Raw genomic sequence first — 23,251 nt, 5'->3', positions numbered from 1 at the left:
GTTGGAGGCCACAGAAGGAGTGTTGTATTGCATTGAAGCTCGTTTGGAGGTTAGTTAACACAGTATCCAAAGAAGGGCCAGATGTATACAGAATGGTGTTGTCTGCGTATAGGTGGATCAGGGAATCACCCGCAGCAAGAGCGACATCGTTGATATATACAGAGAAAAGAGTCGGCCCGAGAATTGAACCCTGTGGCACCCCCATAGAGACTGCCAGAGGTCCGGACAACAGGCCCTCTGATTTTACACACTGAACTCAGTCTGCTAAGTAGTTGGTGAACCAGGTGAGGCAGTTATTTGAGAAACCAAGGCTATTCAAACCAAATCTATTGAGTCTGCCGATAAGAATACGGTGATTGACAGAGTCGAAAGCCTTTGCCAGGTTGACGAAGACGGCTGCACAGTACTGTCTTTTATCGATGGCAGTTATGATATTGTTTAGTACCTTGAGAGTGGCTGAGGTGCACCCATGACCAGCTCGGAAACTGGCATGCAGCTCTTTCAGAACATCTGGGATCTGGATTTGGGTAAGGAGAAGATGGGGAGGCTCGGACAAATAGCTGCGAGGGGTGCGGAGCTGTTGGCTGGGGTTGGGGAGAAATGAGAAATGCTTGTTGAAATTTTCGATTATCATGGATTTATCGGTGGTGACCGTGTCGCCTAGCCTCAGTGCAGTTGGCAGCTGGGAGGAGGTGCGCTTGTTCTCCATGGACTTTACAGTGTCCCAAAACTTATAGCAACAGGATGCAAATTTCTGTTTGAAAAAGCTAGCCTTAGCTTTCCTGACTGACTGTGTGTATTGGTTCCTGACTTCCCTGAACAGTTGCATATCGCGGGGACTATTCGATGCTATTGCAGACCGCCACAGGATGTTTTTGTGCTGGTCAAGGGCAGTCAGGTCTGGAGTGAACCAAGGGCTATATCTGTCCTTAGTTCTTCATTTTTTGAAAGTGGTATGCTTATTTAAAATGGTGTTGAAATTACTTTTACAGAACGACCAGGCATCCTCGACTGACGGGATGAGGTCAATATCCTTCCAGGATACCTGGGCCAGGTCGATTAGAAAGGCCTGCTCGCAGAAGTGTTTTAGGGAGCGTTTGACAGTGATGAGGGGTAGTCGTTTAACCATGGACTCCATAGCGGAGGAAGGCAATGAGGCAGTGATCTCCGAGATCCTGGTTGAAGACAGCAGAGGTGTATTTGGAGGGTCAGTTTGTCAGGATAATATCTATGAGGGTGCCCATGTTTACAGATTTAGGGTTGTACCTGGTGGTTTCCTTGATAATTTGTGTGAGATTGAGGGCATCTAGCTTAGATTGTAGGACTGCTGGGGTGTTAAGCATATCCCAGTTTAGGTCACCTAACAGAACAAACTCTGAAGATAGATGGGGGGCAATCAATTCACATATGGTGTCCAGGGCACAGCTGGGAGCTGAGGGGGGTCTATAACAGGCAGCAATGGCGAGAGACTTATTTCCGGAGAGATTCCTTTTTAAAATTAGAAGCTCGAACTGTTTGGGCATACACCTGGAAAGTATGACAGAACTTTGCAAGCTAACTCCTCCCCCTTTGGCAGTTCTATCTTGATGGAAAATGTTGTAGTTGGGTATGGAAATCTCAGAATTTTTGTGACCTTCCTAAGCCAAGATTCAGACACGGCAAGGACATCAGGGCTGGCGGAGTGTGCTAAAGCAGTGAGTAAAACAAACTTAGGGAGGATGATTCTGATGTTAACATGCATGAAACCAAGGCTTTTTCGATTACAGAAGTCAACAAATGAGAGTGCCTGGGCACACGCAGGGCCTGGGTTAGCCTCCACATTACCCGAGGAACAGAGGAGGAGTAGGATGAGGGTACGGCTAAAGGCTAGCAAAACTGATCATCTAGTGCGTTGGGGACAGAGAATAAGAGGAGCAGATTTCTGGGCATGGTAGAATAGATTCAGGGCATAATGTGCAGACAGGGGTATGGTGGGGTGCGGGTACAGTGGAGGTAAGCCCAGACACGGAGTGATCATAAGAGAGGTTGCATCTCTGGACATGCTGATTATACTGATTATACTGGACGAGGTCACCGCATGTGTGGGAGGTGGGACAAAGGAGGCATGTACAGTGGGACTAGGGGCTCCACAATAAACTAAAACAATGATAATTATCCTAAACAACAGTATACAAAGCATATTGACATTTGAGAGAGACATAAAGCGAGGCATAAAGCAATCATAGGTGTTGATTGGGAGAGCTAGCTAAGACAACAACGGGTAAGACAACAGCTAATTAGCTAAGACAACAACAACAGGTAAAATGGCGATGAATGGGCAGAGAGGGCTGGTTAACTACACACAGGGCCTGAGTTCGGGGCTAGGGCCGACAGATAAACAAATGTAAACAAAGTGGAGTACTGTGATACATGAACAGTCCAGCAGGCATCAGCTATGTAGCCAAGTGATCATAGGGTCCAGTGTACAGCAATAGATGGAACAGGGAAGCCGCGGAGTAGTCGTTGCTACGCTAGCACGCCAGATGGTATTGTAATTTTGTTTGCTAGCTGGAGATGCGCCTGGCTCAGGGCTAGCGTCGGGGCTGGTTCACTCAGTGGCAGCTAGCTAGCTGTGATGATCAATGGTCCAGGTTTTACGACAGGAATCTGGCGTTGTAGTGGAGAAAGACAGTCCGAGGCTGGCAGGTATTATCCAAGCTAAAATAAATGTCTGGTGCCTGAGCATACTAAATAGCTAGTATGTGAGCCTTTGGATTTAATAACAGGTTGACCCTCCTTTGACAACAATAACCTCAACCAAACATTTTCTGTAGTTGCGGATCAGACCTGCACTGGAGGAATTTTGGACTATTCCCCTTTACAAAACTGTTTCAGTTCTGCAATATTCTTGGGTTGTCTTGTGTGACCTCTCTTGAGGTCATGTCACAGCATCTCAAATCGGGTTGAGGTCAGGACTCTGACTGAGACACTTCAGGAAGATATATTTTCTTCTGTTGAAGCCATTCTGTTGAAGATGTTGCATCACACAACTTCTGTTGAGCTTCAATTAGCAGACAAATATACTTACATTCTCCTGCAAAATGTCTTGATAAATTTGGGAATTTATTTTTCCGTCGATGATAGCAAGCTGTCCAGGCCATGAGGCAACAAAGCAGCTCCAAACCATGATGCTCCCTTCACCATACTTTACAGTTGGGATGAGGTTTTGATGTTGGTGTGCTGTGCCTTTTTTCTCCACACATAGTGTTGTGTGTTCCTTCAAAACAACTCAACTTTAGTTTAATCTTTCCACAGAATATTTGACCATCTGGAACATCCAGATGCTCTTTCGTGAACTTCAGACGTGCAGCAATGTTTTATTGGACAGCAGTGGCTTCTTCCGTGGGGTCCTCCCATGAATACCATTCTCGTTTAGTGTTTTACGTATCGTAGACTCGTCAACAGAGATGTTAGCATGTTCGAGAGATTTCTGTAAGTCTTTAGCTGACTCTCTAAGATTCTTCTTAACCTCATTGAGAATTCTGTGCTGTGCTCTTGCAGTCATCTTTGCAGGACGGCCACTCCTAGGGAGAGGAGCAACAGTGCTGATCTTTCTCCATTTATAGACCATTTGTTTTACGTGGACTGATGTACATCACGGCTTTTAGGTATACTTTTGTAACCCTTTCCAGCTTTATGCACATCAACAATTCAAACGTTGGAAGTGTTTTTTATAGGGTAGGGCAGCTCTAACCAACATCTCCAATCTCGTCTCAATGATTGTACTCCAGGTTAGCTGACTCCTGACTCCAATTAGCTTTTGGAGGAGTCATTAGCCAAGGTGTTAACATACTTTTTCCAACCTACACTGTGAATGTTGAAATTATGTATTCAATATAGACAAGAAAAATACAATAATTTGTGTGTTATTGGTTTAAGAAGACTGTGTTTGTCTGTTGTTGTGACTTAGAGGAAGATCAGCTCAAATTGTATGACCAATTTATATAGAAATCCAAATAATTCCAAAGGGTTCACAAACTTTTTCTTGCCACTGTAGGGTTAAAGATCAGTAAGGGATCATCAAAGGAAAATATTCACAATTATATTTATTTAAACAAATGTATAAGTTGTTAGGTATATATATATATGTTATATGGATTTTTGCTCACAGTTTAGAGATAATTGGGATAGATCCCATTTTGAATGAGTTAAAACTACAGTTTGTGAACATTAGGAACAAATGCTGTGAAATATTTCAGCTTATTTGAACATTAAGTGAGTTTGGAATGAACTATTTGCACATTTTTGTCGGATTCCAAAATGTTATTTTCAAATGTAATTTTACAATGCTCAGCTCGAATCTTAACAGTGATTGTTTCCTTAACTATTAGTGTGTTTCAGAGGAACACTGTGAATCCATGTGTTAAACCATTGATTAACATCTCAGTTCAGAATGCCAAAAATATGTCCAGTGTATGAATATTGGATTGTGTTGAGGCCAATGTTCAGCTGGTGCAGACACATTGAACAGCAACACTGGGAGCAGGGGGTTAGTTTCTAAACAAACACTGGACATTCTGCTCCCTAATAGTTTAGAAAACAACAGGAAATATAAGTAGTGTCTGTAGCTGGCTACATTATTTTATTTTACTAAAACACTTAACTATTTTAACAACTTGGTTTAACATCCAACTATGTCTATGATTTAATCACTTAAAATTCCTCCCTAAGTTCAGAGTGAAAGAATTGATGGGGTCAAATGGTTTTAGTGCCTGGTTGCCTGGGACACAAGCTTGCTGACACTGCATGTAATTACATTTAGTACTGCAACCTACTATATAAACATGTTTAACCATACACTACAGGTATAGGTAATGTGGGACACAGAGGTTCTGTCCAAAAATAACATAATAATGAAAATATACACTGTGTACAAAACATTATGAACACCTGCTCTTTCCATGACGTAGACTGACCAGGTGAATCCAGATGCTACGATCCTTTACTGATGTCACTTGTTAAATCCACTTCAATCAAGTGTAGATTAAAGGTTAAAGATGGATGGTTAAGCCATGAGACACAATATCGAAGTGCCTTGAACAGGATATGGTAGTCGGTGCCAGGCACACCGGTTTGTGTCAAGAACTGCAACGCTGCTGGGGTTTTCACACTCAACAATTTCCGGTGTGCATCAAGAATGGTCCACCACCAAAGGACATCCAGCCAACTTGACACAACTGTGGGAAGCATTGGAGTCAACGTGGGCCAGCATCCCTGTGGAACGCTTTCAAAACCTTGTAGAGTCCGTGCCCCTACGAACTGAGGTTGTTCTGAGGTTGCAACTCAATATTGGGAAGGTATTCTTAATATTTTGTACACTCGATGTATAACTGCTGTTTAGCAGATGCATTTATCCAAAGCTTGCATACATTTGACGTAACATGGTAAGTAAAATATAAAGTAGCACTTAAAGTCTTGGGAGATGGAAACATGAAATGTATATGGAAATAATTGAATTATCAGCCCAGTCTAGAAATATGTCATATTAATTTTTTCTTCTGAGAAAATCAGAACATTCGCACAGACCATCACACTATGGTACAACAAAGCTAACCTGAACATATGATGATTGTATAGCCGTTTAGAGAATTTGAGAAAGGACAGCAAGAGGTTCAGAAATCAGAAGTACAGCGTACGTCCCACTTTTCATAACATGAGAAATATCTGGATTCCTCTTACCTTGTGTAGTTAATGCACAGTGTCTCAGTGGAATGTCATCCCGATGTGTGCTGTATGTATGTGTGGCAGAGTGTGTGTGTGTATCTCCTCTGTGGCTCAGCAGAGCACTGTGCTCACCCGGCTTCCTGACTCTGGCTGTATTGTAGCTGTAGATGATGCGTTTTCCTGAGGAAATTTCCCCCCACACACACACACACACACATACACTCACATGCATGTTATGGGAGATTGCAAATTATACTAATTGCATGACTACTGGCAGCACATTCTTCTACAATGGCTCCTTCTTTTTTAATTCAGCACGTTTCTTTGTGTGTGTGTGTGTGTGTGTGTGTGTGTGTGTGTGTGTGTGTGTGTGTGTGTGTGTGTGTGTGTGTGTGTGTGTGTGTGTGTGTGTGTGTGTGTAGATTCATCTCTGTCTGAGGGTCAGTTGATGTTGTCCGTGTTGTGCTTCTACATTCTGAGTTGACCTGAGTAACACAGAATATTTCCAAGGGCTTCAAAGCTAATTTCCTATGTGACGCTTTTCATCAATTGCCTTCACTACTCTGACATGAGGTCAGTCTAACATACAACATACAGATTTTTTTTTTTACTGTTTGTAATATAGACCTTGAAGAGAGCATTTAAGGGTTGGTGTGTTTGATATCTTACATGACCAATCAAAAGTAGTTTGAGGCCCACAGTATGTCATGAATCAGACATCTGGAACTAACATTTAGTTAATATTCAAAGATGCTAGGTACATTTCATAAGATGGTTGCTTTGCTTAGAAACCTTTACAGTGGAAAGAAGTTAACTTTAGTTTGTACTTACAATTTTGCATGACAAGACTATTAGGTTGATTCCATGGCAACTTGAACAGCAGTAAGCTTCAAACTCTTGCACCTCCAGTGTTCAATTTTGCCCTCCTGCGCCCACTAGTGGTAGAATTGTGGACCATCTGGATAATTGCCAATATCCAACACAAGGGGGATGTCTTGAGGAAGGGGGATGTCTTGACGTCTGTTAGTTCAGGATGTTGATACACTACATGAACAAAAGTATGTGGACACCAGCTCTTCAAAGATCTAATTTCAAAATCACGGGCATTAATATGGAGTTGGTCTATGGAGTCTGTTAGTTCAGGATGTTGATACACTACATGAACAAAAGTATGTGGACACCAGCTCGTCAAAGATCTAATTTCAAAATCACGGGCATTAATATGGAGTTGGTCTATGGAGCCAGATACCTGCCAAAAGGTTGCGCGTACAACAGTGAAGTTTCAGTTCGCTAGGTGTATCTCTACAGCATGGGCATATATTTGAGTGACGTGGACATCCCTATGCATGCACCTTATCAAAATATGACTCATTCAATATTGCACATCCCATTCTCTGGGCTCTGTCAGTAGTACATACCAGGAATAATGAAACATTGAATAATAATAATAATAATAGATGTTTGGTGAATCTATGAATTATGTATGAATCTATGCATTACTCCATACATTTTCCCTGATACTCAAAAGTAGTCGTTACATTTTGAATGTTTAGCAGGACAGGGAAATAGTCTAATTCACACACTTATCAAGAGAACATCCCTCTGCCTCTGATCTGGAGGACTCACTAAACAGAGAACATACCTGGTCCTCCCTACTGCCTCTGATCTGCTGGACTCACTAAACAGAGAACATACCTGGTCATCCCTCTGCCTCTGATCTGGTGGACTCACTAAACAGAGAACATACCTGGTCATCCCTACTGCCTCTGATCTGGAGGACTCACTAAACAGAGAACATACCTGGTCATCCCTCTGCCTCTGATCTGGTGGACTCACTAAACAGAGAACATACCTGGTCATCCCTCTGCCTCTGATCTGGAGGACTCACTAAACAGAGAACATCCCTGGTCATCCCTCTGCCTCTGATCTGCTGGACTCACTAAACAGAGAACATACCTGGTCATCCCTCTGCCTCTGATCTGGTGGACTCACTAAACAGAGAACATACCTGGTCATCCCTACTGCCTCTGATCTGGAGGACTCACTAAACAGAGAACATACCTGGTCATCCCTCTGCCTCTGATCTGGTGGACTCACTAAACAGAGAACATACCTGGTCATCCCTCTGCCTCTGATCTGGAGGACTCACTAAACAGAGAACATCCCTGGTCATCCCTCTGCCTCTGATCTGGAGGACTCACTAAACAGAGAACATACCTGGTCATCCCTACTGCCTCTGATCTGGAGGACTCACTAAACAGAGAACATCCCTGGTCATCCCTACTGCCTCTGATCTGGAGGACTCACTAAACAGAGAACATCCCTGGTCATCCCTACTGCCTCTGATCTGGAGGACTCACTAAACAGAGAACACACCTGGTCATCCCTACTGCCTCTGATCTGGTGGACTCACTAAACAGAGAACACACATGGTCATCCCTACTGCCTCTGATCTGGTGGACTCACTAAACAGAGAACATACCTGGTCATCCCTACTGCCTCTGATCTGGTGGACTCACTAAACAGAGAACATCCCTGGTCATCCCTACTGCCTCTGATCTGGAGGACTCACTAAACAAAGAACACACCTGATCATCCCTACTGCCTCTGATCTGGTGGACTCACTAAACAGAGAACATACCTGGTCCTCCCTACTGTCTCTGATCTGGTGGACTCACTAAACAGAGAACATCCCTGGTCATCCCTACTGCCTCTGATCTGGAGGACTCACTAAACAGAGAACATCCCTGGTCATCCCTACTGCCTCTGATCTGACGGACTGGAAAACACATGCTACGTTTGTAAATGATTTGTTGGAGCCCCTTGCTAGCTGTAAATAAAAAACAAGAAAATGGTGCAATATGGTTTGTTTTATATAAGGATTTTTTAAAATTATTTATCATTTTACTTTTGATACTTAAGTATATTTGAGCAATTACATTTACTTTTGATACTTAAGTGCATTTTAAACCAAATACTTTGGACTTTTACTCAAGTAGTATTTTACTGGGTGACTTTCACTTTTACTTCAGTCATTTTCTAGAGGTATCTTTACTTTTACTCAAGTATGACAATTGGGTACCTTTCCACCCCTGAGGAGGGGTTAATATGAATTTTAAACAATTTGACATGATTTGCATGAATCGGGTCATGAGCATATGGACTTGAAAAGAACACGGGAGAGGGCTCCCGAGTGGCGCAGTGGTCTAAGTCACTGCATTTCAGTGCCAGAGGTGTAACTACAGACCCGGGTTAGATTCCAGGCTGTATCACAACCGGCCGTGATTGGGAGTCCCATAGGTCAGCGCACAATTGGCCCAGTGTCGACCGGGTCAGGGTTTGGCCGGGGTAGGCCGTCATTGTAAATAACAATTTGTTCTTAACTGACTTGCCCAGTTAAATAAAGGTTTAAAATAAAAAGGTTAAATGTAGGCCAAGTCTGGCATGAGCTTATTCCCACAATAACTCTGTTGCAGTGGTCTTAGGAAGTCTCCGTATAGCCATGCGTCTTCAGAAAAGCACCCCTCAGCCTCAGAAGATGTCCTTCTGGGGGCATGCATCCATGGAGTCATTATACCTAATGTAACCTAATGAATCACCATGGCTCCATGGATGCATGCCTCCAGAAGGACATCTGAGGCTGAGGGGTGCTTTTCCAAAGGCGCATGGTGCTGCATGGAGATCACAAGCTCTTCAACTGGGCAGCAGTGTCATGATGGAGGGAATAGCCTATACAGAGACTACCCAAGACCACTGCAACATAATTATTATTAATTATTAAAGTGTGGGAATAAGCTCATGCCAGACTTGGCCTACGTTTAACCTCTCCCTACATTAAGTTCATATGTTCATGACTCGATTCCTAGAAATCATGTCAAATTATGTTTCCCACAGAATACGTTTTGACTCGATTTTGAGTGATGAAATACATTTCAAAATATTCTATAAAAGATTGACTGTCAAAGACTCCAGTGGGTCATACATAATTCATAGATGTTTCATTATTCCTGGTAGGGTCCTGTGTGGCTCAGTCGGTAGAGCATGGCGCTTGCAACGCCAAGCGTCGTGGGTTCGATTCCCACTGGGGCCACCCATATGCAAAAGTAGTGGCCCCAGCCGACTTGTAAGTCGCTTTGGACAAAAGCGTCTGCTAAATGGGATATATTATTATTATTATATACACTACTGGTTATGATTGCAGACAGAGCCCAGAGAATGGATTGTGCAATATTGAATTAGTCATATTTTGATTAGGTGCATACATGGGGATGTCCACGTCACTCAAATATATGCCCATGCTGTAGAGATACACCTAACAGACTGACTCTTCACTGTTGTAGGCATAATACAGTTAGTGCTATCTAGACCTGCGCTGGCAAACAAATCCATTGCATTAGCGACCTCAATGTGAAGTAAACTCAACTGAGGAGTACTAGAGAATGGAGACTTTTGACTTGAATACGTGCAGGATACCTCTTTCCGTTTTCCCTGACTTCAATCTTTTTTAAATACTGTGTTATGCTTGTTGAGTAACATTCCTCACAGACCATTTCGCGTACGTTATTTTTTGTTGATGAGATTAAACTGATAAAACTCTGGAAGGTGTTAAGGTATGTCAGAATTGCAACGCAAGATTTGCCTAAAATTTTAGTCCGTAATCGTAACATGGTGATTATCTGTTCAAAGATAAAAATGTCACGTTTACGTTTAATGTTTCACACATTACTTTTCTTACGACCCTGACAATAAGTACGTTCAACCTTTTGGCGGCTATCTGTCTCCATAGGAACCCCCTTCTAAAAGATGACATGCCTGACCCAGCCCTGGCCTGTCATGCAGACAAACCTGTACAAAAGAAGGACGGGCGTACTGTAGGCTACGTCACATGCAAGAGCCCAGAGTAGTAACTCTGTCGCCTCTAGAGCCAAAGATAAACTCCCTAGAACAGTGCATGTAAAGCATGACAACCATAGAAAGAGGAGTTGCCTAAAGCACATACAGATCTCCAGGCCCATATTCAGCGTCCCAGAGAAAGAGTGTTGATCTAGGATTAAGTTCCTCTCTCTATTTAATCTTCTTCATTATGATCTAAATGGCAAATCGATATCCAAGATCAGCAATGCTACTGAATTCAGGACCTGTGACCAGGCTAGGCTGTTCTTTTAAAACCTTGTCGAAGCAGCCTATCTACAGCGTCTTTTTGAATGACAACAACGACAATACAGGCCAATATAGTGATTGACATATGTTTTATTTACCTCCATTTTAATATGATGAATTAATTTCATTAATTTAAATTCACTCAAAAATAAAGTTGACAGTACAAACAAGAGGGCAAACTGGCTGGGGGCCAAGATCACTGCCAAGATGACTGGGATGAAATGGCGTGACAGGGAAACAAATTTACAGAAACATTCCCAAAATTCCCAGGTTTTCTAGAAATCCCGACTGTAGGATTCCCGGGAATACTTGGTTACTTGGTACCTGCTTATTCCCTCCTGATTCCAAAAATTCTCCAACCAGAATTTATGGAAAACGTGGGAATTTTGGGAAGATTTTCAGAGTTTTACGATCGCAGTCAGAGGTCATATGTCAGGGGTTTGGTGAGCTCATGGGGTCTGGTGGGTGTGGGTTCGGGGCCAATGGGGTCTGTTAAAGTGGTAGGGCTGATGGTGGTGCTGGGCGTGGTTGTAGTGGGAGGGGTGTTCGATGCCCTCGGTAGCCAGCTCCTCCTGCTTGTGAAGGCCCTCCAGCTTGACCAACAGCTCTCCGATGAAGGCCTGGCATGGAGGGACATATAGTAGCATCATGTACAGTACTAGTCAAAAGTTTGGACACACCTACTCATTCAAGGGTTTTTCTTTATTTTTACGATTTTCTACATTGTAGAATAATAGTGAAGACATCACACTATGAAAGAATCCATATGGAATCGTGTTGTAACCAAAAGTGTGTTAAACAAATCAAAATATATTTTAGATTCTTCATAGTAGCCACCTTTTGCCTTGACAACAGCTTTATACACTCATGACATTCTCTCAACCATCTTTATGAGAAATGCTTTTCCATATGCTGAGCACTTGTTGGGAGCTTTTCCTTCACTCTGCTGTCCAACTCATCCCAAACCATATCAATTGGGTTGAGGTCAGGTGATTGTGGAGGCCAGGTCATTTGATGCACCGCCGTCACCCTCCATTTTGGTCAGATAGCACTTACACAGCCTGGAGGTGTGTTTTCGGTCATTGTCCTGCTTAAAAACAATTGATTGTCCCACTAAGCACAAACCAGATGAGATGGCGTAATCGCTGCAGAATGCTATGTTAGCCAAGCTGGTTAAGTGTGCCTTGAATTCTAAATTAATCACAGATAGTGTCACCAGCAAAGCACCCCCACACCTCCTCCTCCATGCTTCTCTGTGAGAACTACACATGCAAAGATCATCTGTTAACCTCATATGGCTGCAGGGGCAGTATTGAATAGCTTAGATGAAAAGGTGCCCATTGTAAAACGGCCAGCTCCTCAGTCGCTAATATATGCATATTATTATTAGTATTGGATAGAAAACTCTAAAGTTTCCAAAACTGTCAAAATATTGTCTGTGAATATAACTGAGCTGATATTGCAGGCGAAACCCTGAGGAAAATCAAAACAGGAAGTGGCTCTATTTTGAAAGCTCCATGTTCCATAGCCTCCCTTTGCTGGATTTAAAGGGATATCAACCAGATTCCTTTTTCTATCGCTTCCTCAAGGTGTCAGTCTTCAGACAGTTTCAGGCTTTTATTTTGAAAAATAAACATTGCGTCAAGTGGTCACATGAGTTTTGCTTGCACAACAAAATTTAGACAGCCATTTTTTCCCCTTTCCTACTGTGAAAGACATTTGCGGTTGATATATTATCGATTATATATTTTAAAAACAACCTGAGGATTGATTATAAAAAACGTTTGACATGTTTCTGTGGACATTATGGAAACTATTTGGAATTTTCGTCTGCGTTGTCGTGACCGCTCTTTCCTGTGGATTTCTGAAACTAACGCGACAAACAAATGGAGGTATTTTGGATATAAAAATCATCTTTATGGAACAAACGGAACATTTGTTGTGTAACTGGGAGTCTCGTGAGTGAAAACATCTAAAGATCAAAGGTAAACGATTAATTTGATTGCTTTTCTGATTTGTGACCGAGTTACCTGATGCTAAGTGTACTTAATGTTTTATTTGTGCGATCGATAAACTTACAAACGCTTGGATTGCTTTCGCTGTAAAGCATAATTTCAAAATCTGACACGACAGGTGGATTAACAAAAGGCTAAACTGTGTTTTCCTGTATTGCATTTGTGATTTCATGAATATAAATATTTATAGTAATATTTATTGAATGTAGCGCTATGCTATTCAGCGGTTGTTGATGACACTTATCTCGATATCGGGATTGCAGCCATAACAAAGTAACCTACTCTGTATCTCAGAAAGACACAGCGGTTGGAACCAAAAATCTCAAATTTTGACTCACCGGACAAAAGGACAGACTTCCCCCGTGGTAATGTCTATTGCTCGTGTTTCTTGTCCCAAGCAAGTCTCTTCTTCTTATTGGTGTCCTTTAGTAGTGGTTTCTTTGCAGCAATTCAACCACAAAGGCCTAATTCACACAGTCTCCGCTGAACAGTTCCTGAGATGTGCCTGTTACTTAAACTCTGTGAAGCATTTATTTGCACTGCAGTCTGAGATGATAATGAACTTAGAGTTAACTGCAGCAGAGGTAACTCTGGGTCTTCCTTTTCTGTGGCGGTCCTCATGAGAGCCAGTTTCATCAACAGCAATTGACGGTTTTTGCAACTGCGCTTGAAGAAACTTTCAAAGTTCTTGAAATGTTCCACATTAACTGACCTTCATGTGTTAAAGTAATGATGGACTGTCGTTTCTCTTTGCTTATTTGAGCTGTTCTTGCCATAATATGGACTTTTACCAAATAGGGCTATCTTCTGTATACCACCCCTACCTTGACACAAAGACAACTGATTGGCTCAAACGCATTAAGAAGGAAAGAAATTCCCCAAATTAACTTTTAACAAGGCACACCTGTTAATTGAAATGCATTCCAGGTGATTACCTCATAAAGCTGGTTTAAAGAATGCCAAGAGTGTGCAAAGCAGTCAAGGCAAATGGTGGCTACTATCTAAAATATATTTTGATTTGTTTAACACTTTCTTGGTTACTACATGATTCCATATGTGTTATTTCAAAGTTTTGATGTCATCACTATTATTCTACAATGAATCAGTAGGTGTGTCCAAACTTTTGACTGGTACTGTATCTACCAGTGGAGGCTGCTGAGGGGAGGACGGTTCATAGTAATGTTGGGAAAGGAGCTAATGGAATGGCATCAAACACGTGTTTGATGTATTTGATACCATTCCACCTATTCCACTCAAACCATAAGCCTGTCCTGCCCAATCAAGGTGCCACCAACCTCCTGTAATTTGTATTTTTCCCTTTCACATTAGATACATACACTGTGTCACACCTCTATCTGTTTCACCTGTCTTTGTGTTTGTCTCCACCCCCCTCCAGGTGGCTCCCATCTTCCTCATTATCCCCAGTGTATTTATACGTGTTCTCTGTTTGTCTGTTGCCAGCTCGTCTTGTCAGGTCTTACCAGCGTGTTTCCGATCGCCCTGCTTGCTCAAGTTCTGTTTCCTCATTTCCCCGGTTCTGACCATTCTGCCTGCCCTGATCCCGAGTCTGCCTGCTGTTCTGTACCTGTCTGACTCTGACCCATTTACAAAACTCTGCCTGTCATAAACCCCGCGTCTGCCTGCTGTTCTGTACCTGTCTGACTCTGACCCGTTTACAAACCTCTGCCTGTCATAAACCCGGAGTCTGCCTGCTGTTCTGTACCTGTCTGACTCTGACCCGTTTACAAACCTCTGCCTGTCATAAACCCGGAGTCTGCTGTTCTGTACCTGTCTGACTCTGACCCGTTTACAAAACTCTGCCTGTCATAAACCCGGAGTCTGCCTGCTGTTCTGTACCTGTCTGACTCTGACCCGTTTACAAACCTCTGCCTGTCATAAACCCGGAGTCTGCCTGCTGTTCTGTACCTGTCTGACTCTGACCCGTTTACAAAACTCTGCCTGTTTTAAACCCGGAGTCTGCCTGCTGTTCTGTACCTGTCTGACTCTGACCCGTTTACAAACCTCTGCCTGTCATAAACCCCGCGTCTGCCTGCTGTTCTGTACCTGTCTGACTCTGACCCGTTTACAAAACTCTGCCTGTTTTAAACCCTGAGCCTGCTTGCTGTTCTGTACCTTATTGAGTCTCCCTGGATTACGGACCTCTGCCTGCCCTTTGACCTGTCTTTTGCCTGCCCCCTGTTTGGGTCAATAAACATATGTGACTCCAGCTGTCTGCATCTCGGTATTATCCTGAGTTCTGATACACTGAACAAAAATACAAATGCAACTTGTAAAGTGTTGGTCCCATTTTCATGAGATTAAATAAAAGATCCCAGAAATTATTCATATGCACAAAAATCTTATTTCTCTCAAATATTGTGCACAAACCCCGCTGCTCTAGGTTTGGTCTCCAGAATACCTGGATTCACCTGGTGTGTGTGTGTGTGTGTGTGTGTGTGTGTGTGTGTGTGTGTGTGTGTGTGTGTGTGTGTGTGTGTGTGTGTGTGTGTGTGTTTGGTTTGGAGCGTGTGTGTGGAAGCATGTGTGCGTGCATGCCAGAGTATGAGAGCGGAGCAGAGTTGGAGCGTTCCCAATTTGACTGGGGTGGGGAGCGAGATTCCCAAAGGCTGGAGCATCGGCCTTCTCGCCTGCTCCAATTTCGCTCCATTAGCACTCACTTCATGAAGTCAGGGCATGCCCACCCCAGCTTGTATTTGTAGTCTGCTTGTCGTAGACTACAAATGCATGTGCTAAATCAAGGTGCTAAATCAAGGTGACTTACAAAAAGGAGGACCAAGAGCAAGAGAGCGAGTACAGTGATGTCCACAACTAAAGAATCATTGTGGAATCTGAAAAGACACTTATCCCAAAAGCATGATTGATTACTATGAACTTACATGCTAAAAGAAAGGAACGAGGTGGATAGATAACTGGGTGTGTCATTGTAGCAAAGTATTTATAAACAAAACTCTGATCTCTTAAACGTTGAATTCATTTTTGTTCTATTATCTATATAATAGGCCATAATTGATTTTGGCCCATTAAGCCTGATACCCTAACCCTTACCCTACTTTCAAATAGGCTTCATGTCATATTAAACACTGGTCAGGAGCCAGACAGGGAGCCTAAGAAGGAACGAAGAGGAATTATTTAGGCTATATTATCTAAATGTTTTCAAGGCTATAGCCTACAAAGAAACACATTGTGAAGCATTTGCAAGTGCGACACAATAGGCTGGTAAGGACATAAAACCCGCAGCATTTAAACAACATTTTGTTGTATTAAATCATTATAGTCTATAAATGAGGTATATAAGCTGTGACTTAAATACAAATTAAATGAAAAATGCCTTAGAATTATTTTTTAAATTCGTTTTTAGAAACAAGAGTCAGGCTCATGCGATGGTGACTGGACAGCTGGCCAGTAGCGGAGAATATCCTCTCGTTTTTCTATAAAAGTTTTTTAGGCAAAATATCTCAATCAAAACTGAAAGCTCCTTGAAACTATGTTCGCTTCTTACATTAAATTTTCATGTTTATTCAAATACTTTTCATTCAGATCCATATGGTTTGGTTTCAATACTTTAAAAACCAATTGATCAGTCCAGGTAGTTACACAAAAATATGGGTGTTGGTTCAATTGTGATTTTAATGAATGTAAGTGATTTTGGAGCGGGAGTTTTTTCTCCTGTGAGTGTGGAGCGGTTTTTAGCTGAGCGGTAGGAAAGGACAAGGAGCGCCAGAAGCCCCACTCCGTGATTTCCAACAGCTCAACTGTGCTCACATGCTCTGGTGCATGCGCATGCGTGTTTGGGCCTGAGCGGGCCAGTGTGGGCCCTGTCCTTTGTCAAAATAGGTCCTTTGTTACAACAGAGAAGAGGGGACAAAACAGAAGAGAAGAAATAGGGAAGAGAGAGAGAGAGAGAGAAGGCTAGGACAGACGGTCATTGTAAGGCATGTGGAGTGACAGTGGAAGGAGGTGTCAGACACTGCTGCCTCCTATCTGAGGCCTATACAGTGTGTGTGTGTGTGTGTGTGTGTGTGTGTGTGTGTGTGTGTGTGTGTGTGTGTACAGACTAAATAAAAGGTATGACTTAATATGCATGATTATTCCACATCATAAAACATACCTCTGTGTTGTTGCTGCACGTCTGAAGGATCTCCTGATGGTGAACAGAGTTTAAAGAAGAGAAAATTCCTTGTATCAAAATTCCGGCAGTTAACTTATCTGTCAAAGTCTGGTTGGTCTGAGTCCATGATCAGAACAACTTTGGGTGGGCGGGGCCTACCTTTAACTTTTTCACTCGCTCTTCATTGCTAGCCAGGTCCAACAGATGATCAATGTTTACCTCATCTGGCATGGCATCCTCCTGCAAAACACAAGTCGGAGGTTTACATACACTTAGGTCGGAGTCATTAACTAGTTTACATACACTTAGGACGGAGTCATTAACTAGTTTACATACACTTAGGACGGAGTCATTAACTAGTTTACATACACTTAGGACGGAGTCATTAACTAGTTTACATACACTTAGGACGGAGTCATTAACTAGTTTACATACACTTAGGACGGAGTCATTAACTAGTTTACATACACTTAGGACGGAGTCATTAACTAGTTTACATACACTTAGGACGGAGTCATTAACTAGTTTACATACACTTAGGACGGAGTCATTAACTAGTTTACATACACTTAGGACGGAGTCATTAACTAGTTTACATACACTTAGGACGGAGTCATTAACTAGTTTACATACACTTAGGACGGAGTCATTAACTAGTTTACATACACTTAGGACGGAGTCATTAAAACTCGTTTTTCAACCACTCCACAAATGTATTGTTAACAAACTATAGTTTTGGCAAGTCAGTTAGGACATCTACTTTGAGCATGACACAAGTAATTTTTCCAACCATTGTTTACAGACAGATTATTTCACTTATAATTCACTGTATCACAACGATTTTAACTGTAATTTTGGCAAGTATTCTTGCCTGAGTGGATGGAAGTTCAATATATACAGTTGAAGTCATTAAAACTCGTTTTTCAACCACTCCACAAATGTATTGTTAACAAACTATAGTTTTGGCAAGTCAGTTAGGGCATCTACTTTGTGCATGACACAAGTAATTTTTCCAACCATTGTTTACAGACAGATTATTTCACTTATAATTCACTGTATCACAATTCCAGTGGGTCAGAAGTTTACATACACTAAGTTGACTGTGCCTTTAAACAGCTTGGAAAATTCCAGAGAATGATGTCATGGCTTTAGAAGCTTCTGATAGGCTCATTGACATCATTTGAGTCAATTGGAGGTGTACCTGTGGATGTATTTCAAGGCCTACCTTCAAAGTCAGTGTTTCTTTGCTTGACATCATGGGAAAATCAAAAGAAATCAGCCAAGACCTCAGAAAAAAAATTGTAGACCTCAACAAGTCTGGTTCATCCTTGCGAGAAATTTACCAACGCCTGAAGGTACCACGTTCATCTGTACAAACAATAGTACACAAGTATAAACATCATGGGACCATGATGACAAACACAGTTGACAGTGAGAGGACGTTTCTTTTTTTTGCTTATATGTAAAATGTTTTCCTTTTGTCACAAATTCAGCCGTCATACCGCTCAGGAAGGAGACGCGTTTTCTCCTAGAGATGAACGTACTTTGGTGCGAAAATTGCAAATCAATCCAAGAACAACAGCAAAGAACCGTGTGAAGATGCTGGAGGAAACAGGTACAGTCAGGAAGTTAAAGCTTGGTCACAAATGGGTCTTCCAAATGGACAATGACCTAAGCATACTTCCAAAGTTATGGCAAAATGGCTTAAGCACAACAAAGTCAAGGTAATGGAGTGGCCATCACAAAGCCCTGACCTCAATCCTATAGAAGAATTTGTGAGCAGAACTGAAAAAGCGTGTGCGAGCAAGGAGGCCTACAAACCTGACTCAGTTACACCAGCTCTGTCAGGAGGAATGGGCCAAAATTCACCCAACTTATTGTTGGAAGCTTGTGGAAGGCTACCCGAAACATTTGACTCAAGTTAATCAATTTAAAGGCAATTCTACCAAAAAATAATTTAGTGTATGTAAACTTCTGACCCACTGGGAATGTGATGAAAGAAATACAATTTTAAATAAATCATTCTCTCTACTATTATTCTGACATTTCACATTCTTAAAATAAAGTGGTGATCCTAACTGACCTCAAACAGGGAATTTTTACTTGGATTAAATGTCAGGAATTGTGAAAATCTGAGTTTATTGTATTTGGCTAAGGTGTATGTAAACATCTGACTTCACAACATACTGTATGACTGAAAACATTTAAAATCGTTTTACTGTACTATATGTGCGAGCGCTCCAACAAAGAATTACAACTACTTTAATATTTGGCTACAGTGTATGTAAACTTCTGACTTCATCTGTATATTAAAAACGCACACACATGTATACTGTATATTATCAGAGTAGAAAAGTAATAGTAGCAATGTCCATGTATCCAACTCTCCAAACTGTATCAGTGGCCTAGCCAGACAGAACTGAGCTCTGTCGTTCCAGACCAGTTGAAGATCAGCCTCCTCTCGTACCTGCTCGACTTCTGTGTGGCTGGATTTTACAGTCATAAAATCCATTAAAATTCTCTCTTAAGGGCATATCCTAAAATGATAGTTGCTGATATTATTGTTTATCTGATGTAATGCTTAGCTGAGATCAGGCACGGGCCAACAAGGTGCACTTGTGTCCCTATAGGGTTGAATGTCCTGCTTTACACTAGTAGTGTACTAAAATCAAATCAAAGTTTATTTGACAAATGCACCAAATACAACAGGTTTACCGTGGAATGCTGACTTACAAACCCTTAACCAACAATACAGGTAAGAAAAAATAACTTTAAAAAATAAAAAATAAACTAAAGTAATAAAATAAAATAAAATAAAAATATCAAACGTAAGCTGTCATCATTGCAAATGGTGGCTACTTAGAAGAATCTCAAATATATTTTGATTTGTTTAACACTTTTTTTGATTACTACATGATTCCATATGTGTTATTTCATAGTTCGGATGTCTTCACTATAATTCACTATTATTCTACAATGTAGAAAATACGTGTGCTCCCTCTCTGGCCTCCTGGTCACCAGACTGTTCGTTATGGCGCACACCTGTCACCATCGTTACACGTACCTGCGCATCATCAGACTCACCTGGACTCCATCACCTCCTTGATTACCTGCCCTACATATGTCACTCCCTTTGGTTTCTTCCCCAGGCATCATTGTTTCTGTTCCTGTGTAATTTCTGTGCGTTGTTCTTATTTGATATTATGGTGTGTTTATTTATTAAAACACTCACTCCTTGAACTTGCTTCCCGACTCTCAGCACACATCGTTACAAAACCCTTGAATGAGCAGGTGTATTCCAAACTTTTGACTGGTACTGTAGGTCCTGGATGGCAGAAAGCTTGCAGTATTGTTACAAGGTGCAGTATTGTTACAAGTTTTGTGTCCAAAATTGCAGCCTATTCCCTATATAGTGCATAACTTTGACCATAGAGCTCTGGTTAAAAGTAGTGCACTACATAAGGAATAGGCTGACATTTCAGATGCAGACAAGAACACGGAGCAGAATGTTATAATAATTTATCAGACACTTTTACCCAGAGCGACTTACAGGGGCAATTCCTCAAGGGCACATTGACAGGTGTTTTACCTAGTTGGCTCAGGAATTTGAACCAGATACTTTTCGGTTACTGGCCCAACGCTCTTTACCGCTAGGCTCCCTGCCACTAGGACACCTGTATCCCCAAACCATCACAGCAGAGCAAAACATCTGGCTAGTGATGTCACATGGCCAGCTGCAGTATGTTTACCCTACCTCAAGGAGTATTAACCCCATCCTCTGTACGTTCTCTTCCTGTTTCTCATCCTTCATCCCTCATTCCCTCTCTGTAAGGGAGGGAATGAGGGATGAAGTTCCATTTCTGTTCCTTTCCCTTTTTCCAAGTGGCCATGTAAGGCAGCGAGTTAGCATCCCCCAGCCACCATGTATACATGTGTCTCTGTCAGGAGGAGGCTGCTGCAGTGGTGGCTCAAGACTTAGGCTACATCTGACATGGCACGTTATTCCCTAGTGCACTACCCATAGATCCCTGGTCAAAAGTAGTGAACTATAGGGAATATGGTGCCATTTTGGACAGAGCCTTAGTCCACAGTGCACCTTGCATCTTCTCCGGTCCTTTTATGGACACTGTGCCCTCTCATAACATACATATTGTATACGCCTTGTATATACATCTCATATACCACGCCCACAACAATGTGAAAGTCTGCTTAGTCCTGTTAAGGATGACGCAGAACAGCTGGTTTAGAAATGCCTCTGTAATTTCAAGTACAAGTTATTGTGTTGGAATATACTACAGTAGTTATTCAACATTGTTTGTGTCTCAGAGGAGTGTTCATTTGTCTGCCTGTTAGACATGGGTTATAAAGCCCTGTAATGCCCTCAGTGCTGTGAAAAGTACAAGTTTAATGTTGAGATCCATGTGTTATGTACAGTGTGTCTATACAGAGCAAAAACCCAGCATTTTTTATATGAATATCCAACTCAAAGCCTTGTTTTTAAACATAAAGGGAACTATTTTTTTTATAAAATTCTAATGATTTTGTCAAAGGTGAAAGATCAAAGTTCTCATTCTTAAAGGATGGGAAACTTTCAGCTAATATTGCCTGATTCGAAAGTTAACTTGCCATGATACCCCAAATATCTAACAGTCTGAAACCTATTGCCTGAGCACTTACAAGACACTTTGTGTGGTGACCATTATTATGATCCATAGGCTATGACGGCACTCACTTTGCTCAAGTACAGCTTATCCAAGCAGTCATCGATCCATTTCTCCACGTCTAGTCGTCTCTGTAGCTCTTTTCTGTTGTATTTCACAGTCACTCGAGCTTGTCTCTTCTGTAGTTTGACTCCGTGTTCTCGAGACGTTTCCAAATCTGATGAGTGGACTTCCTCTGCTCTCATCCGTCCGACCCTGTCGGCTGCCATGTCTGGTCTGACTGGTTCCCAAGCAAATGGGAGCTTGAAACGCTGTGTGGGTTGAAGTGAGAATGTCATTGTGGATTCGACAACATTCTATGTAGCAAACCTAAAACAGTCTTCGGGTTCTAGTTTCAACTCTTTCTTGCGGAAGCGCACCGAAAAAAAGCGCACAGTTAAAAGTGACCGAAAGATTGTAGGTTGTTAAACCAACACAGACAGAAATTGGGACAGATTCTGGGAAGAAAAAAATAAATATTAGAGAAACATGTGTTTGAGCAAGCGTTCGAATAATTTTGCTAATTGGGTAGGCCTACCTTGCGTACATTATGCAATGGCAGGTTACTTATCACATTATATACCAATCGTTTTACATAAACCCCTCATTATAGGCTTATTTTCAAACCCAGACAAATATGCATGTGTAAACAACATTTGAATTGAATGACATTTATACCTTTGTCTATCATAGGGCCAACTTGCTCTATGTTGATACTCAATCGACGACAAAAGCGGATGATTGTATAGTTTTTATTCAACACAAACACTCACAGCAACAAAAAAAAACGTAACATATTTTTTTTAGCAAATGCCTGACAAACTAACTTTGGCATGAACATAAATTCACACTGGCTGTTCTTCAGAAACAGCAATAATCATAATCCGTGTATCAAAGTCACATGTTCATTGATTTCAGGTCACAAATAATTTCCCCGGAATATTCCTGGTGTATTTAGATTACACAGAATAATCAAAGATGTAGAACAAGTTGTTTATTGAGGATCACATAAATATATCTCTGAATTTGTGACAAAAGGAAAACATTTTACATATAAACTCAGCAAAAAAAAAGAAACGTCCTCTCACTGTCAACTGTGTTTGTCAGCAAACTTAATGTGTAAATATTTGTAGGAACATAAGATTCAACAACTGAGACAAACTGAACAAGTTCCACAGACATGTGACTAACAGAAATGGAATAATGTGGCCCTGAACAAAGGGGCGGGGACAAAATCAAACATAACAGTCAGCATCTGGTGTGGCCACCATCTGGTGTGGCCACCATCTGCATTAAGTACTGCAGTGCATCTCCTCCTCATGGACTGCACCAGATTTGCCAGTTCTTGCTGTGAGATGTTACCCCACTCTTCCAAGGCACCTGTAAGTTCCCGGACATTTCTGGGGAGAATGGCCCTAGCTCTCACTCTCCGATCCAACAGGTCCCAGACATGCTCAATGGGATTGAGATCCAGGCTCTTCACTGGGCATGGCAGAACACTGACATCCCTGACTTGCAGGAAAGCACACACAGAATGAGCAGTA

At 41.8% G+C, this 23,251-nt stretch overlaps 2 protein-coding genes across 2 annotated transcripts in view; both read right to left on the bottom strand.

The window, feature by feature from the left end:
- The window catches only part of LOC135548908 (exocyst complex component 3-like), a 36,740-nt gene extending 30,915 nt beyond the window's left edge, over window positions 1-5,825 (bottom strand). The window contains exon 1 of the mRNA XM_064978982.1: window positions 5,719-5,825. The gene's annotated coding sequence lies outside the window, so the exon portion shown is untranslated. The remainder of the gene's footprint in view (window positions 1-5,718) is intronic.
- A 5,110-nt stretch (window positions 5,826-10,935) lies between these two features.
- Window positions 10,936-22,025, bottom strand: LOC135548907 (protein phosphatase 1 regulatory subunit 14A-like). The gene is made up of 4 exons (XM_064978981.1): window positions 21,740-22,025; window positions 17,167-17,247; window positions 17,008-17,040; window positions 10,936-11,483 (listed from the first exon to the last, which is right to left on the bottom strand). Exons 1-4 carry the CDS (start codon window positions 22,004-22,006, stop codon window positions 11,313-11,315), a joined length of 552 nt encoding a protein of 183 aa, XP_064835053.1. The 5' UTR covers window positions 22,007-22,025; the 3' UTR covers window positions 10,936-11,312.
- Window positions 22,026-23,251: the final 1,226 nt, after the last annotated feature.

Source organism: Oncorhynchus masou, chromosome 11 (genome assembly GCF_036934945.1).
Source record: "Oncorhynchus masou masou isolate Uvic2021 chromosome 11, UVic_Omas_1.1, whole genome shotgun sequence".
In the NCBI taxonomy this organism is placed as follows: domain Eukaryota; kingdom Metazoa; phylum Chordata; class Actinopteri; order Salmoniformes; family Salmonidae; genus Oncorhynchus; species Oncorhynchus masou.
Note: the sequence above shows the minus strand (reverse complement) of the source record. Positions and strands in the feature narration are given on the sequence as shown.

Excerpts from the sequence above, each read along its gene's own strand:
- LOC135548907 (XM_064978981.1), bottom strand. The coding sequence starts at position 22,006 with ATGACATTCTCACTTCAACCCACACAGCGTTTCAAGCTCCCATTTGCT. Across the intron at positions 17,041-17,166 it reads AGCGAGTGAAAAAGTTAAAG|GAGATCCTTCAGACGTGCAG; the intron begins GTAGGCCCCGCC and ends GTTCACCATCAG. Across the intron at positions 11,484-17,007 it reads CGTGCAGCAACAACACAGAG|GCCTTCATCGGAGAGCTGTT; the intron begins GTATGTTTTATG and ends CCTCCATGCCAG.